Source organism: Myotis nattereri (genome assembly GCF_964212035.1).
Source record: "Myotis nattereri genome assembly, chromosome: 3".
In the NCBI taxonomy this organism is placed as follows: Eukaryota; Metazoa; Chordata; class Mammalia; order Chiroptera; family Vespertilionidae; genus Myotis; species Myotis nattereri.
The window spans coordinates 106511098-106526806 of NC_138077.1; the positions used below are offsets into that span (position 1 = coordinate 106511098).

General features: G+C 41.9%; 1 protein-coding gene across 1 annotated transcript in view; it reads right to left on the reverse strand.

Moving 5' to 3' along the window:
* Positions 1 to 1683: 1683 nt before the first annotated feature.
* The window catches only part of CPB1 (carboxypeptidase B1), a 163673-nt gene continuing 149647 nt past the window's right edge, over positions 1684 to 15709 (reverse strand). The window contains exons 10-11 of the mRNA XM_081087457.1: positions 3732 to 3816; positions 1684 to 2041 (exon numbers count right to left, since the gene is read on the reverse strand). Of these exons, the coding sequence (XP_080943583.1) occupies positions 1854 to 2041; positions 3732 to 3816 (273 nt within the window). The 3' untranslated portion in view covers positions 1684 to 1853. The remainder of the gene's footprint in view (positions 2042 to 3731; positions 3817 to 15709) is intronic.

Consider the following 15709-nt stretch of genomic DNA (forward strand, 5'->3'; position numbering starts at 1 on the left):
CCCAGGACTGAAACCTGCAACCTTTTGGTGCACGGGACAAGGTTCCAACCAACTGAACCACCCAGGGAAAGGATGTCTTTTTTTACCTTTTTCTTTTTTTTGTAAAAACTATTTTTGTATTGATTTCAGAGCAGAAAGGAGAGGGAGAAAGAGATAGAAACATCAATGATGAGAGAGAATCATTGATTGGCTGCCTCCTGCATGCCCCCTACTGGGGATCGAGCCCACACCCTGAGCATACGCCCTGACTGGAATTGAACCATGATCTCCAGGTTCATAAGTTGATGCTCAACCACTGAGCAATGCTGGCCAGGATCTTTTTATTTAAATAATGTATTACTAAATCATTTTGATGATTGTTTGAGAAATTGTAGCAACTTCACTGCTACCATCTAGTGGACAATGAATGCAATTAATCTTTCTTCATCTTGACAACTTCTAAACAAACTGTGTGACTTCAAAAGATTCTTTTTGTTTTGTTTTCTGTCATATACTATCATTTTTTAAAATTAATTTTTCTATTGATGTAACACTGGTAAATAACATTATATAAGTTTCAGGTGTACAACATTGTCAATATCTGTATACTCTGTTGTGTGCTCTTGGTGGTGAGCACAAAATAGAATTCTTTTTTTTGAAAAGTACACTGTCATAGATATTTCAACATATCCTGTTTTCCTTGAATCCACATAGAAAACAATGAACTAATATTTTGTTCTATGGTTTTAAAATAAGAGAAGTTCCCAAACTATTAATAAATACACATTATTTTAAAATTTGCACTTTGCACAATATACTCCACCATTAGCATGTCCTGTTCTAATTCTGGAAAACTTCAAGTCTTAGAGTGACTTTTTGTGCAGCCAGGGTTCCCAATACCTCTTGTTTTACTTTTAGTCTGCATTCTACAACTTAGCCTGGTGGGTGTTTTAAAAATTGATCACGCCATTTATAACTTAATGCCTTTCATTGCTTTCCATTGTTTCTAGACCAGTGTTCCAAATCCTTAAGATGACCTTCCTAATATGGTCCCTACTCCTTCCTCAGCCCATACACAGGCCTTTCTTTCCTCAACTCTCTTAAGTTTCACCCTCTCTGGCTTCTTCTCTCAGGTTCTGAGTAGTCACAGGGCCTGGAAGGGGTGTTCTTTTCATCAGCTAATTGTGACTTAATTCTTCAGGTTTCAGTACTTCCTGAGAGAGCCTTCTCCCCACATCAGGTAGGTAGACCTTTTAATTTTTTTTAATGCAGTTTGTCCACCACTTACTTAATGTAAATTAATGGATTATTACATAACAAGTTAAATAACTATTTATTTCACGTCTGTCTTTCCACATGGTCTATACAACCATTGAGGGCAGAAATGTTATCTTTCTTTTTCGTTGCTCTGTTCTCAATTGCTTAGCAAAGGGCTTGGCACATAGCACACAGCTCACAAAATAACTTGAATGAGTTGAGTGAGATGAAAACTAAATCAAGATAGAGTCTTTTCACCTATACTATCATTTATGACCCTTGAAAGCCCCCTTCATAACCTGGGCATCTCTGTGCTCTGCCAGTTTTGGCCAACACCCCCAAGGGCTTTAACTCCCATGTGCAGTGGACCCACTTCATTACTGTGCACAGATTACTTAGTCATTTGTTCACTTCATTTTCCCCCAAAGAAGTAGGCAATCTGTCAACTTTTCCGATGATAGTGATTCACTTTTATTATTACTTTTTCCAACTAATTTAATAGACCCAAAAGCTTAAAAGAAGAATTGGGATCTGGAAATATCCAGGCAAGCAGAAATGAGAATTCAGGATAGAAAAGAAACAGTGAGCATTTTGGACTAAGGCTCTCAGATGCTCGACTAGTATGGGTGCTCCAGGACGTAGTTGGCAATGTGCTTGATCGCCAGCATTGTCTCTTCGCAGGTTGGCCGAATCTTGGATTCAGGAAGGGCAAAGCCGTATCTGCCTTTATCCCGCAGTTCAAAGGTGAAGGAATATTTGATTCCTTGGTCATAAGCCCAGTCGTCAGAGCCTCCAGCAGCAGGATCTGAAATGTGCAAACAGCAGAAAACAAATCTTTACATCTAGGAAGGAAATTTTTAAACATGCCAGCTTTCTTTTATAATTAAAAATGTTTCACTGTGCAAAATAATATAGGCTGCTTGCCTAGTAAACTGGATCATAAAAATATAAAGGCTATTTTAAAAATTTAGACCATTGTTGCCACTAAGCCTCCTTTGTGGGAATGATGTGTTTACTACCCTAGGAAGTATGTAATTGTAACGTATAAACTACTCAGTGTGCTTGTATGCTGTGGTAAACTATGCCATATAGTATGCAATTTGTTTACAAAATATATATAATTTCTTGGAAAAGCATATGTATCTTCCAGGAAAATAAGAAAAGCTGCATGGTGACTGGTAAGAGGAGAGGACTCTCAGCCCTGGGGCCACTGTGCTGAGGGATAGAACTGGAGCAGCCAGAGGGCAGGGCTATGCCTTCATTCTTGTTTCCTCAGGGCCTGGCCTATGTCTTGGCATGGATTAAGCAGTCATCCAGTCATTCATTCAATAACAGTTATGGTGTCACTGCCACATGGATTATGAATTCATTTATTGATTCACTTGTTCTTTCGTTAGTTCATTCATTCATTCATTCATTCATTCACTTATTTATTTAATTCAGTCAACGATGTACAGCCCCCACTGAGCAGCAAGCCATAGGCTCAACTCTGGTGATATCAGGACAAAGAAAAACCTCTTCCCTCCCTCCCAGACCTTACAGTAGAATCACAAACCTCACTGGACTAGGCTGACTAAAATGTACAAGAAGTTCTCAGTATATGAATAGGTGGGTTATTTCTGCTAGAACCCCTTAAGATAATAGTATATGTTGTCTGACTCAGAGCCGTTTTAAAAAGGACAAGAATACAGAGAACTGTATTCTACATAAAGCTTTTTTTCTTTTAAAAATTTTTTAAAGCCTTAGGATTGGAGCATCTCCCACTGCACGGGGGGCCCCTTGATGATAGGACCTAGTCTTTTTCCTTGTATTTCCAGTCCTTTCGGACCTGGGGCAAAAGAAATTAGCAAAGGCAGAGAAAAATATTGGTAGATTTTGAAAACAGAGCCTGCAGAATGTGCCTTCCTAGTGACTCCAAGGCTCTGGGGTCCAGCCCCCACCTCATTCCCCTGCTGCATGCATGTCTCTTGTCACTCGTTTGCACACCCGAGTGCCTGGCTTGAGCCTGAAGTAGGCCTCCCTCCTATGCTTTCCTCCAGCAACTGCTCTGTACAGTTGGGCAGTCACCCTTGACACAAGGCTGGGCTGGTTACTCCTTGGGGTCCTCTCCTTGTGCTCCCTCTGGTCAGCTCTTAGCTCACCCCTGTCCACAGTTCTTCCTTCCCTGCTGTGGGTACTTTGAAGACTGACTGGTCCCTTCCTTCCCTTCTTCTCTCTTTCCTACTCTCCACCCTTCCTTTCTTCTCCAGCACCCAGTAAGGTCTGGCACATGGTCGATGCTCAATAGGTGTTTATAGAGAGTGAATGTTTATGTGTGTTGAAAGCAATATACTTTTTTCTCTTTTTCTGAACAGAAATTGATGACATATTTTATAAAAAATTCACCCTGAGGCAAAACCACATGGTTTAAATGATCAGAAAGAAAAGGCTCTGGGAGCCATTATTGCTTTCTTAGGCACAGGCTCTCCCTGGACAGTTCAGAAGCTGATACTCACAGATCGTGGTGGCTCCTGGGCCATAAGTGTACTTGGTGCCGTGCAGCGTGGCCAGCTCCTTCACAGTGGCTTTAGCCAGGGCATTCTGCAAAAGAACCAGGAGCGAGGGAATAAGAAACCAGAGTACACACTGACAGACCAAAACAAACACCCATACATTGTTTTGAGAACAGTCACAGTTCCATTAACATTTTATACTCCTTTAGCACCCATTCCAGTTTTCCAGCAAACTTGGTCATGAGGCGCCAATGACTGCCTTGACAGGATGTCTTTCCCCAATGCCCCAAAAAGTCAGTTTCCCTCTGTCCTACAGAGTGGTCATGCTCTGTCAACACCATTTGCTGGCCTTTAAGTCCTCTGTGACTTTTTCTGTCTTTAACTCAGTGTCCCCAGGGTCTAGACCAGGGTTTGTCACTTAGAGGTTGTTCAGTAACTATTTGTTGGGACTCTGAGGATGGTCAGCATTCTTCTTACCCAATTATTTGGAATTAGGCACTTTATTTATTTTAAATCACTGATACAATAAAGCATGAGTTCTAGGAATAAGTTCTGTTTTAGAAAAATCTTTTGCTTAATTTTTTTTTCTGGAATTCTTATTTAGGCTTGTTTAAAAAAAATTTTAAAACCTTACTTCAGGCGGCTTATAGAGACCTGTAACTGATTCTATAAATCATCCAATTATAGAATTAAAGGCCTAGTGCCCAATTTATCTAATTTCCAAATCAGAGAGACAGGAAGTGGAGTCTATTCCAACTCCTCCATTTATTTGCTCAGTCATTTAAGATATGAATGGGGATCAGAAAAGGACCAGGAAAAGCTTTTGGCCTAGAGACAAACATTCACAAAAGACCTCAACTTTAGACTTTTGACATTGTTTCCAAATGAGGTTATAAATCAAGTTTTAGACACAGATGCTTCTCATTTGACTCTAAACTTATGTCCCATGATTAAACCATATTACCTTTTGGATGCTATGAATTAAAGAAAAACAAACTCTTATAGTTACTTGTGAATACACAGTGATATGCCATTGTGTTTTTTTAATTAAAATTATAATTTGCTAATGCAAACATTAAAATATACTACAATTTTATGATCCTGTTTTGACAATTCTTTAAAATAATAATAGTTAAGCATTTATGAGTTTTTATCGTATGCTAGGTGCTTTGCAGGAAACTTCACGACAACCTGGTGAAGCAGGAACTATTATCCTATTTACAACTGAGGAAACTGAGGCACAGGCATCTTAAGAATTATGCTCAGGGTCCACAGGTGATTAAGCCCAGAGCGGAGATTGGAGCCCAAGCAGTCTGGTTCTAGAGCTAATGTGTTCAAACCCCAAAATTGCTGTCTCAGTTTTAAAATACTCCACACATAGAGAGGGCTCCTTGTATTTCCTGGAGAAGAAAAAAGGAGAGGACAGGCATGGGAATGATGGCAGAAAGGATGGTCCAGGGTTACCTGTGTGGCTGCTGAAACATCAGTGCAGCACCTGCTGGAGCAGAGGCAGATGAGTAGTCCAGGCCCTGCCAGGCCCGGGCCTGTCTTCCTTGCAGTGTCTCAGTCCTGGCCCTTTGCTATGCTCCTGCTCCCTTCACTTTCTCCCTTTTGTTCCAAGCTCCATCCCCAACTTTTTGCCCCAAGATTCCTGCATGTGGGGGTCCTGAATCCTTTCTTCTGGCGTCTCTCTGGCTGAACTGCTCCCCACCCTCAGCTCCTGTCACTGGCCTTGGGCTCCTCAGTGAAGTCCAAGATGTTTGCCACGGTTAGCTGTGGGAACCTGGGGCCCAGGGTTTCTGTTACCTCAAGTTCCCGGGAGTGGAGGGAGAGAAGCCTGCCGCAGGAGGCAGGTGGCACAGGAAGCCTTGTCTGCACTCTCAGGGACTTGTAGGAGGGACTGTAGGAGGGGCATCTGCACCCTAGGCTGTGTCATGAGCACCTACTCACGCAGCATTAGCTGACATTACTTTTGTGTGCATGTGCAGTGACATGGAGACAGTGTCATTCACCAGAATGACAGCGAGCCTGGTCCATGCAGACAGGCCTGATCACCTCACAGCCATCTGAGTCACAAAGTTTTATTATTGACATTATAAAATGTCATTGTGAAGTAAAAATTAGGTCCTGTCTAAGGATTAGTTTGACAAATTTATCTTATCTCTGGAGCTTGAAAGAGCAAGGAGGCAATAAGGTTTCTATGGCTATTACACACAAACAAACAAAAGTCAAATGCACAGAAAATAACTCCAAACCAAAAACACAAACCACCTGGCAACATAGCAGGTTATAAAGCCAAGATAAAGTCATGACAGGACTGTGGGAGGTGGGGCAGGAGCATCAGAAACTACTCATGTGAATGACTGAGGGTCAATGCTGCGTTCAGTGCCAGCACAGAGATGCTTAGGCATTGGCAGTTCCAAGGATGTGGGGCAGTTCTGGCTTGGAAGAGTTTTAGATTGAGAAATTAGAGAACATTTATTCTATTTCAAAATACAGAACATTTGAATTCCAGAATAAAAAATTAGGAAATATTAACTTAAGTGTATTCTTTTTTTTTTTTTTTTTTTAGAAATAGCATCACCCTCTCAAAAGACCTATTGCCCTCCTGCCCCTGCACTCAGTTCCCCAGGGAGAAGGCTCTGTTCCCAGCTCCTCCCTGCACTATAGAGGACCTAGCATCCACTAATTCACTGCCTATTTAAATGAATCACTTGGAAAACAAGGCTTGCTTAGGCTGTCTGGAGAATACAGGTTTGAAAATCTGACTGTTTACTATAAGAGAATAAGCCACAATTCACTCTAGTTGTGAAACTGGCTATTATTTCACACTTTGGCATCATTATCATGACTTGTACAAATGCTTGGAAAACTGTGAGGTTGGTGATGAAATCAGAATAATTCTATTTACAAAGTAGCAACTTCCCTTAGTTCTTTTTCTATTAAAAACATTTTAATAGAGTCTGATGTAAAACTGCTGAGGGCACGTCCTATAAGACTTCAAGGATTCCAGCTCCCAAAGAGTTAATGCTTCATTAACCAAGTGGTACATTAGAAAATTTAAAAAGTATAAAATTTAAATCATGATTTTTTGGTCTGGTTGACTGAATTGATGCAATCAGCTTTTTGGAATTAACATATTATTCTCAGACTTTTGGACACTAAGTTGAAAATTTCCTTTTTTCCTAAACTGCTAAACTGATATATACTTTCTCCTACTGCCTGGCCTCGTTACTGATGCGATCTGTCTAGTTCCTGTTCAATCTTATTCTGACCCACACTGGAATCAGGTCTTCTTACCACCTATTGCCCAATAGAATCGGAATAGTCTACAGACATTGCATCACGCTCCGGATAGATTTCAAACCATCTTTTAGAGATGTGAAACATGGCGAGGTACTCATTCTTTTGATAGGTAAACAATACGTTTTTTACTGTTCTACAATTTCTCTAACTTGCCATTACCCAACGACATCTCTAGTTATTTTTTTGTAAGGCAGAGTCTCTGATTCTAAAAACCTTTTATTTCTTCCCTAGTTACCTTTTTAAGGCTTTTCATCTGTTCTATTTTTCTTTCCATAAGCCTTGAATTACTACTTTTATTTAGTAGGAATATGACTCTAAAAAGTTCCGGTGATCTAAGGTACAACAACATGACTATAGTTAGTGATACTGTATTGAACACTTGAAGGTTGCTATGAGAGGAAAGCTTTAATGTTCTGTCCATAACAATAACTGCAACATCGTTCTGAGGTAAAGGATGTGTTGACTAATGTGGTAAATGTTTCACAATATGTACATGTATCAAATCATCATATTGTACACCTTATACTTACACAGTGTTATATGTCGGTTATGTCTCAATAAAGCTGGGAAAAACCCCCCAGATATGACTCTTTAGGGTTAGTTCCAAATGTGAAAGTTATGAAGACTAGAGAAGATTTAAGACAAGAAGATCATTGTCATCATCTACTGAACTCTTGTGTGTTGGTTGACCTTCAAGCCTCTCAATATATTTATTAGTATAACAATATTTGAATTATCCAACAAAACCTAAGGGGCCTACTCATGATCTGTTACTTCTTTTGACTTAATTAACTTATCAATTTATCCATAACTATTGTTAGAGTCACACAAAAGTTCAGTTTGCCTTTTCTGAAACAGTTGCTGTGCCTTTGATACTGAAGCACTATCTAAGATTGATGTTACCTTAAAACTGCAGTTATTTTGCTCCGTCACTCTGCACATTGCAGGAACATTTAGTTTGGGCCTCAGCATTGGCTGGCCTAGTCTACAGTTGCTCTCTCATCTGGACATCTACTGCATCATCACATCTGTCAGTGGCTCTCACTTTCCTCCTTTCTGGGTTTAAGAGTTTGGGCTAGTGAGTCCCTCCCTTTTCTCTCAGGTTGCATCACTGACTGTGCCTCCCCCTGTCCCTTACTAGCTAGGTTCCCTGAACTTATCCCTGCGCTCCCTTCCCTGCCTCTCCTTACCTCCTTGACCTTGGGTATCCTTCTTCCTTTGTTGGACTCTCCTTCCCCTCCTTATTCACATGGTTCACATGCTATTGTTCTTCAAGTTTCAATTTTAGTGTCATCTTCAAAGTTGCCAAAATTCTCTTAGGAAGCACTGAGCCCCCCTCTCTTGTGAGGGCTCATCCTCTATTAGAGTTCCTATCACTCTGTGGATGAAAGGGGTCACATGCTAACCTGATGAGCTCAGAGAAGGCCTGCATGACAATCTTGCAAACTCAAAGATCTAAAGTAACTACAAAGGATGGTCTGAAATTAAACTTTATCTAAAAGCAGTTATGGTGGATAGTCACATCTTAGGCTGGTATCTTCACTGACAAAGTCAACCTTTACCTTAACTAAGCCTATCTGTCTTTTTGCATCTATGATAACATATCCTTGAAATGTCTGGGTAACTTGTAACTTCCCTTTTTCCGGACCCCTTGGGGCACAACCTAATGTGCCTGGGCACCAGGACAGATACACAAATTCATTCATTGTTATTGTTATCATGTTAATTTTTGACTGTTAACTATCCTGCACCCACCTAAGTATGTGTCTATCATTTTGCTTTTCATACAATCCCAGAGGTTTCTCTGCTTTGCTTTCTCCCGCCTCTCTAGTCTATCACCAATGGATTTCATGTAACCCACCTACGTCCCCCTCCTTTGATTGCAATGTATAAAAATAGATGAAAAACTGCCATTCTGTGGAGCATTAGCCAAATCCATTGAGATACTGCTTCCCGGCAATTATTGACAGTTTGGCTCAAATAAACTCACAAAAATTCTTTACAGGTTTGAATGTTTTTACATTAACAACTCTGCTGTAGTAACTTCTTTTTGGCATTTAATCTCCTTGTGAGGAGGGATTCTTGGCTTTTCATTTTGTATCTTCAGTAGGTTGCATAGCACCTACCACATGGTTGGTTGATTGAGTCTAATTCTGGGACTTTGGGGCATTACAGATGAGCCTGATTTGTGCTGGGGTCCAACCCCAGCAGGTCCAGGGGTCCCCAAAGGTGTGGACAGAGTCGGCGAAGAAGGAATGACACGGAGACAGCGTTCAGTTGATCAGCAGCCTAGCCAGGATCTCTAGCCACAATCTCCAGCCAAGTTCTGTTTAGGATCTCCAGCCAGGTTCTGTGTCCATGTTCTCTTGCTAGGTTCTCCAGCCAGGTTCTGTAGCCATGTTCCCTCACTAGGTTCTCCAGCCAGGTTTTGTCCAGGTTCTCCAGCCAGGTTCAGTCACCAGGTTCTAGTCAGGTTCTCTTGCCATGTTCTATCCAGGTTCTGTAGCCAGGTTCTGTCTCTAGGTTCTTTAGCCATGTTCTCTCGCTATGTTCTGTCTCTAGGTTCTGTCTCCAGTTTCTGTCCAGGATCTTTTGCCATGTTCTCTCCAGCAAAGTTCTTCTGTCTCTAGGTTCTGTGTAGGTTCTGTGTCTAGGTTCTCTGTCCTGTTGTCTTGTTACATCTGTATTTATACCAGTTAATTCCAATCCTATCAATCTCTATTCCAAAGGTTAGGGCGTTTCTTATCTCCATTCCAGGGAGTAAAGATTATGTAGCTTAAGCAGTAGTTAAAGTGATTAATTACCTGCCTGGCACTTAGTTAAGGGATTTTATTCCCTCCCCAACTTCAGGGGAAAATCCCCACCTGGGGAAACAACCTTTCTCAGAGAGGTGACCTTGGTTAAAACACATAGTGCCAAGAAGGTGAGCAAACATATCAAGAACAGTATGCCATATATGCCAGGTCCCTTGAAACAGCAAGGATGGACCGGCTGCCAGCAAATCCCCCCCCCCCTTTTTTTAAAAGCAGGCATTAAAAAAAAACCCCAAAAAACCCAAATGCTCTCTTGTATCCATTTTAAGAGTAGGGTTGGCGCTTTCTGCTATTACCTGAGTTCTGATCTATCACCCCAGGGAGAGCTTGCTAATCCTGCACTTTCCCGGGGTGGAAAGGCTGCAGTGGGGTTAAGGATAAGGCTCCTTGGGCCTACCTTCTCCCATGCCTTTACATTTACCTTTCCTTCCTCAGAAAAGCATGGACATACTTCTTGTATAAAACGTTCTGTCTGACTGGGAGTAACCTTAATTCCTCTGCTAGCAAGCATATGTGTTAAAAGGTCAATACAGAGTCTTATTTCTTTAGACTCAGTATGGCACATCTTCTTAAAGATCAATACAGAGTCTTCTTTCTTTGGACTCAGTATGGCACATCTTCTCAATCTAAGTTCTGTACTATCCACCTTCTTACCCTACTTATCCTCTATAGGGGGGTCTGCAGTACCCTGGTGGAGTCCTATCTGTCCCGAGTGTGGGTTCTCAAGGGGGGGGGGCTTACCTAGGGGAATCCTGTTCCAGGGGTTCCCAAAGGTGTGGACGGAGTCGGCGAAGACTGTCCACCCTCTTCCTATGGTGGAGTCCTATCCGTCCCGAGGACGGGGGGGGGGGGGGGGCTTACCTAAGGGTCCCTGTTCGGGTGCCATATGCTGGGGTCTGACCCCAGCAGGTCCAGGGGTCCCCAAAGGTGTGGACAGAGTCGGTGAAGAAGGAATGACACAGAGACAGCGTTCAGTTGATCAGCAGCCTAGCCAGGATCTCTAGCCACAATCTCCAGCCAAGTTCTGTTTAGGATCTCCAGCCAGGTTCTGTGTCCATGTTCTCTTGCTAGGTTCTCCAGCCAGGTTCTGTAGTCATGTTCCCTCACTAGGTTCTCCAGCCAGGTTTTGTCCAGGTTCTCCAGCCAGGTTCAGTCACCAGGTTCTAGTCAGGTTCTCTTGCCATGTTCTATCCAGGTTCTGTAGCCAGGTTCTGTCTCTAGGTTCTTTAGCCATGTTCTCTCGCTATGTTCTGTCTCTAGGTTCTGTCTCCAGTTTCTGTCCAGGATCTTTTGCCATGTTCTCTCCAGCAAAGTTCTTCTGTCTCTAGGTTCTGTGTAGGTTCTGTGTCTAGGTTCTCTGTCCTGTTGTCTTGTTACATCTGTATTTATACCAGTTAATTCCAATCCTATCAATCTCTATTCCAAAGGTTAGGGCGTTTCTTATCTCCATTCCAGGGAGTAAAGATTATGTAGCTTAAGCATGATTGTTTGTAGTTAAAGTGATCAATTACCTGCCTGGCACTTAATTAAGGGATTTTATTCCCTCCCCAACTTCAGGGGAAAATCCCCACCTGGGGAAACAACCTTTCTCAGAGAGGTGACCTTGGTTAAAACACATAGTGCCAAGAAGGTGAGCAAACATATCAAGAACAGTATGCCATATATGCCAGGTCCCTTGAAACAGCAAGGATGGACAGGCTCCCAGCAGATTTGGAAGGGGGTTAGAGTGCTGAGCTCCACAAAAAGGCTGAACTGTGACTTGCCTGAGTGGAGATTGGGATGCTTGTGGGAAGGGTTTCAGGCAGTACCAGGTACTGATGGCATTGACCTCTGCTATGGACTTTATTTATTTTTATTAATTTTTAAAAATGAAGTCTGTGGACCCTAGCCCCTCAATACCAAGAGACAAAAAAGTTGGAACTGACATTAGTCAACCAAAATATCATCTTTTAAATTCCAATGATCATAACAAAAATCTTTGGAATCAGTGTGGGTCTTTTCTTTTAAAGAGTTCAAATACTTTCACAAATGTTAGTCATTTATCTTCCCAACATTGTCTGTCCACATTTCATCGACATGGAATTTTCTAGCAGAATAGAATGCCATGAGGGGCAGTGTGCTTGGTGGGGATGTTTCAACTAAGCTAGTAGTGACTGACCCCTTCCAGGAGTGGGAGTGTGTGTGGGGGGGTTCCCTGTATTTGCTAAAATGTTAGAGTGGTAACTCCTTTTCCTGTCTGGCTCTGTATAAAGGGATGAGGAAAGCTAATGAAAGACCCACAGAAGCAATAGCTCATCAGAGTGTGATCTACATCTTGAAAAACTCCAATAAATGACACTTTCTATACAATCTGTTCTTTGAGGGACATGTTACATCTTTGCTCAATAGGTTCAAAATGAGAACTAACATTTACATAAACCTTAGACTCTACAAAGAACTCTTGCTAAGAGGTAGGTATTTTTATCCCCATTTTTCAGATAAAAGAACTGAAACTCAGAGAGGATAAAAGAACTTGCCCGAGGGCATGCATTCCTGGTAAGTGGCTGACTTGAGCTAGGCTCTTCTTGCTTCATATCTGTGCTCTTTTTCACTTCTCCCTGTGGCTTTCGAATACTTTAAAAGAAGTGTTGCTGGAGCTGGTTTTACCAATTGTAAAGAACAGAAGAAAGCTAAATATAAACCAGTCTCAGAGAGAACTTTGCTTCCAGTCAAGGCCAAACATGGGCAGCCTTTATTAATCCTTAGATGAGTTTCCTACCACATCTTATGCATGTTCTCTTTTGTCACCTGTTTTCTTAGAAAGAGGCCTTGGTCATACAGCAAAAGACAGTGACAGTCCTGAGTGTCACATCTAACTCAAAGCCCAAGAGACAAAAGACCAATTAGTATAATGGTTCCCCAGGCTCTGAGCTCCAGGGTGAGATGAATAGAGTGAGGGTGTTTCTTCCCACTGACCTGTGTCCCCAGGTGACATGTGATCAGGGACCCCCTGACTTAGGACTGTGCTTGTGGTCCGCATTGCAGCCTCCATGCACGCAGCCAGTGTCATGAAGGGAAGCTGCCTCCTAATCTTCCTCTGGTCCTTTATTCTGGTACTAGAAAACAGAGGCCCCAAACTGACAAGGGCTTTAAACTAATTCAAAGGATATTTTCTTCAGAGCCTTGCTTCTCACTTGAATTTAACCATCCCTCTGGGGGAAGACATGTGATAATGGAAGCATCAAAATGATCTTTAACGGCAGTTTCCTTCCTTCTGTCCCGTGATAATGGGGAACTCACACCAAGGGACCAATGAGGAATTTAACTTTTGTAATTTTGGTGCAAAAAGAGAAGCCAGTGCTGAGGAGAAGGCCTTTGGGATTTTAAAAAACAAATGTGTTTCTGGGAAAAACAAAGAGGGTAAACAAGCATAGGCTCTGGTTGCAAAGCCCTGAGATTCAAAAAAGGCAAGGAGTTAGGGGTAGCTTGGCTTAGGAGAGAGGACCTGTCTATCTCAGCAGAGCCCACGGGGAGTGTGGGAATGTTTTCACTGATGTAAACCAAATTTTTTCTTTGGCTGATCTACAGACATATTTTTAAGCTCTTTAAAATTCAAGGAAAATGTGAAGCATGAGTCAGCTGAAGTTTCAAAGTCCAGAAATTTTTTTTTTTTTGTGTGTGTGTGTGGAAGTGGTGCTTCTTTTAAATAAACATTAAGAAACAAATGCTACAGAATGAGGATGTACATGTACTTCAGATTTGCAGAACACTGTAAACTACGCATGAGAAGGGTGGGAGATGCTGTGAAAGCCAGGAACCTTTGGCTAGAAATGTGACTCCATTCTTATCTCTGTTTAAAGCAGGGTTTCTCAACCTCAGCAGTCTGGACACCTGGGCTGGATAACTCTTTGCCTTGAGGTTGTCTTGTGCATTGTGGGATGTTTACCAGCACCCCTGGCCTCGACCCACTCTATGCCAAGGGTTCCCACAGTTATGACAACCTAAATTACCCCCTCCCCCCTCTCAACATTACCAAATGTCCCTTCAGGACAGGGAAGGGAGCAAAACTAGTTTACAAGGAAAGTCAAATAAAGGACATGATTATGGCAAAGAGTATATTTTATAGAAAAAAATTAAAAGGAAGATAACTGGTTTTAAAGGTGCTCTGAATCCTAATTTTCCTGTTGACAATGGTATGTGTCTCTTAACTACCACTGCTAGGTCAGTCCTGCTAAAATATCACATTGCTAACAGGGTTGCCAGATTTAGCAAAAAATATGGGATACCTGGATTTTGGGGTATCCAAAATATAAAATTCAGGTAAACAAGTAATTTTCAGTATAAGTCTGTCACATGCAATATTTGGAACATACTTAAATACTAAAAATGATCTGTTGTTTTCCTGAAACTCAGGTGTCACGGCGTCCTGTACTTGACCAGGCAATCTTATGTCTCAGGTGCCAACTCCAGGGCCTGGCTCCCACACAGCAGTTATCTGACATTTAAGAGCCCCTGAAGCCTGTTTGCCTCCTACCCACTCTTCTCTGGCAGGAACACACAGCACAGGAGAGCCTCCTCTCTCCCATCACCCCCGCTGCCCATTGCACTGTGGTGCATTCGCTGGCTCTTCTCTCTGCCTCAAGTGCTCCTTTCCTCTGACACCCCAATTCTGCCCTTCCTTCAAGGCTCTGTTTCCTCTCTGTAACCTGCATTGAATAACTTTATCACATATTGCTATTTCCCCGCCCTGAATGCCTACTATTGTGCCTGGTTGGAAACTGCCATTCTGTTCTCCTCACCTTGTCAGTAAGATCCTACACTCTCTATTGCAGGAGCCATGCTCTATGCTGAGCACTCAATAGGGGCTCAATAAAATTTCTGGTCATTGCCTGATAAACCATGTACTGACTGGGAATTTTAATAAGCCAAGCAGTCACTGAAAATGTATAGTGGTAAGTTAGCAACTAGTTTTTCTAATCAAAGAAATTCTGCAGTTGTTATTTGAAAATTTTTTGTCTTCTAAGTGAGATTGCAAATTCTGTGAAAATTTCTGAAGCAGATGTTTTATGCCTCAAGTCCTATCTGCCTTAGCTGCTGGTAGCCTGCCTAACAGTGGGGCTATGGCCTCATTGCTCTTGTTACTAGGCAGAGATGTGGTGACAACTGTGATTGGGTACGCTCATGACCCTGCAGCTGTCCACCTCCTAATCACAATATTTATTTCCTTTGATTTTTATGTTTATCTCTAATCAGAGCCTTGCGCTGTGCTCACATGCTTGGATGGAACACTGGATTTCTATCTCGGTGGCTCATTAACTGAAACTTTAATTAAGAAGTAGTGAGGTGCCACAAGACTGGAAGGTATTAGACTTTAGAAAAATATTTCTATCTTTTTGTTTAAGTTTAATAATTTTTCAGTAAGGCTGTCATTTTTCTCCAGTTTAATCATAAAAACTGGGCTCTGAGAAGTGAGGCATCTCAGCTGACCAGTGTAAATCCTTAGCAAAGTTAGGGGCAGAGGCATGAAAGACTATTTAATGAATAATAGCTAGAAGGGGTACCAACCTAGAACATGGCCACAACAATGTGTGTGTGTGTGTGTGTGTGTGTGTGTGTGTGTGTGTTTGGAAATTAGGGCAGCCTAAGAAGTTCTTTAGGATCTAATAGTTCCAGGCCCTAGGCTGCCTCTACTACTGCTATTGACTTTGCCAAGCCTTTATTGTCTCAGCTGGAAAACAAGAAGATCAGAGATATTCCAAGATTTCCAGCTGTAGAATTCTATGCTTCTAATGCAGAAATGTGGTGTGAGATGCCTGCCCCTTCGTGTACTTTTGTGGAGTGCACATCAGCTTTCCATTTGCTCAAGATACTTAGTTGACCTGT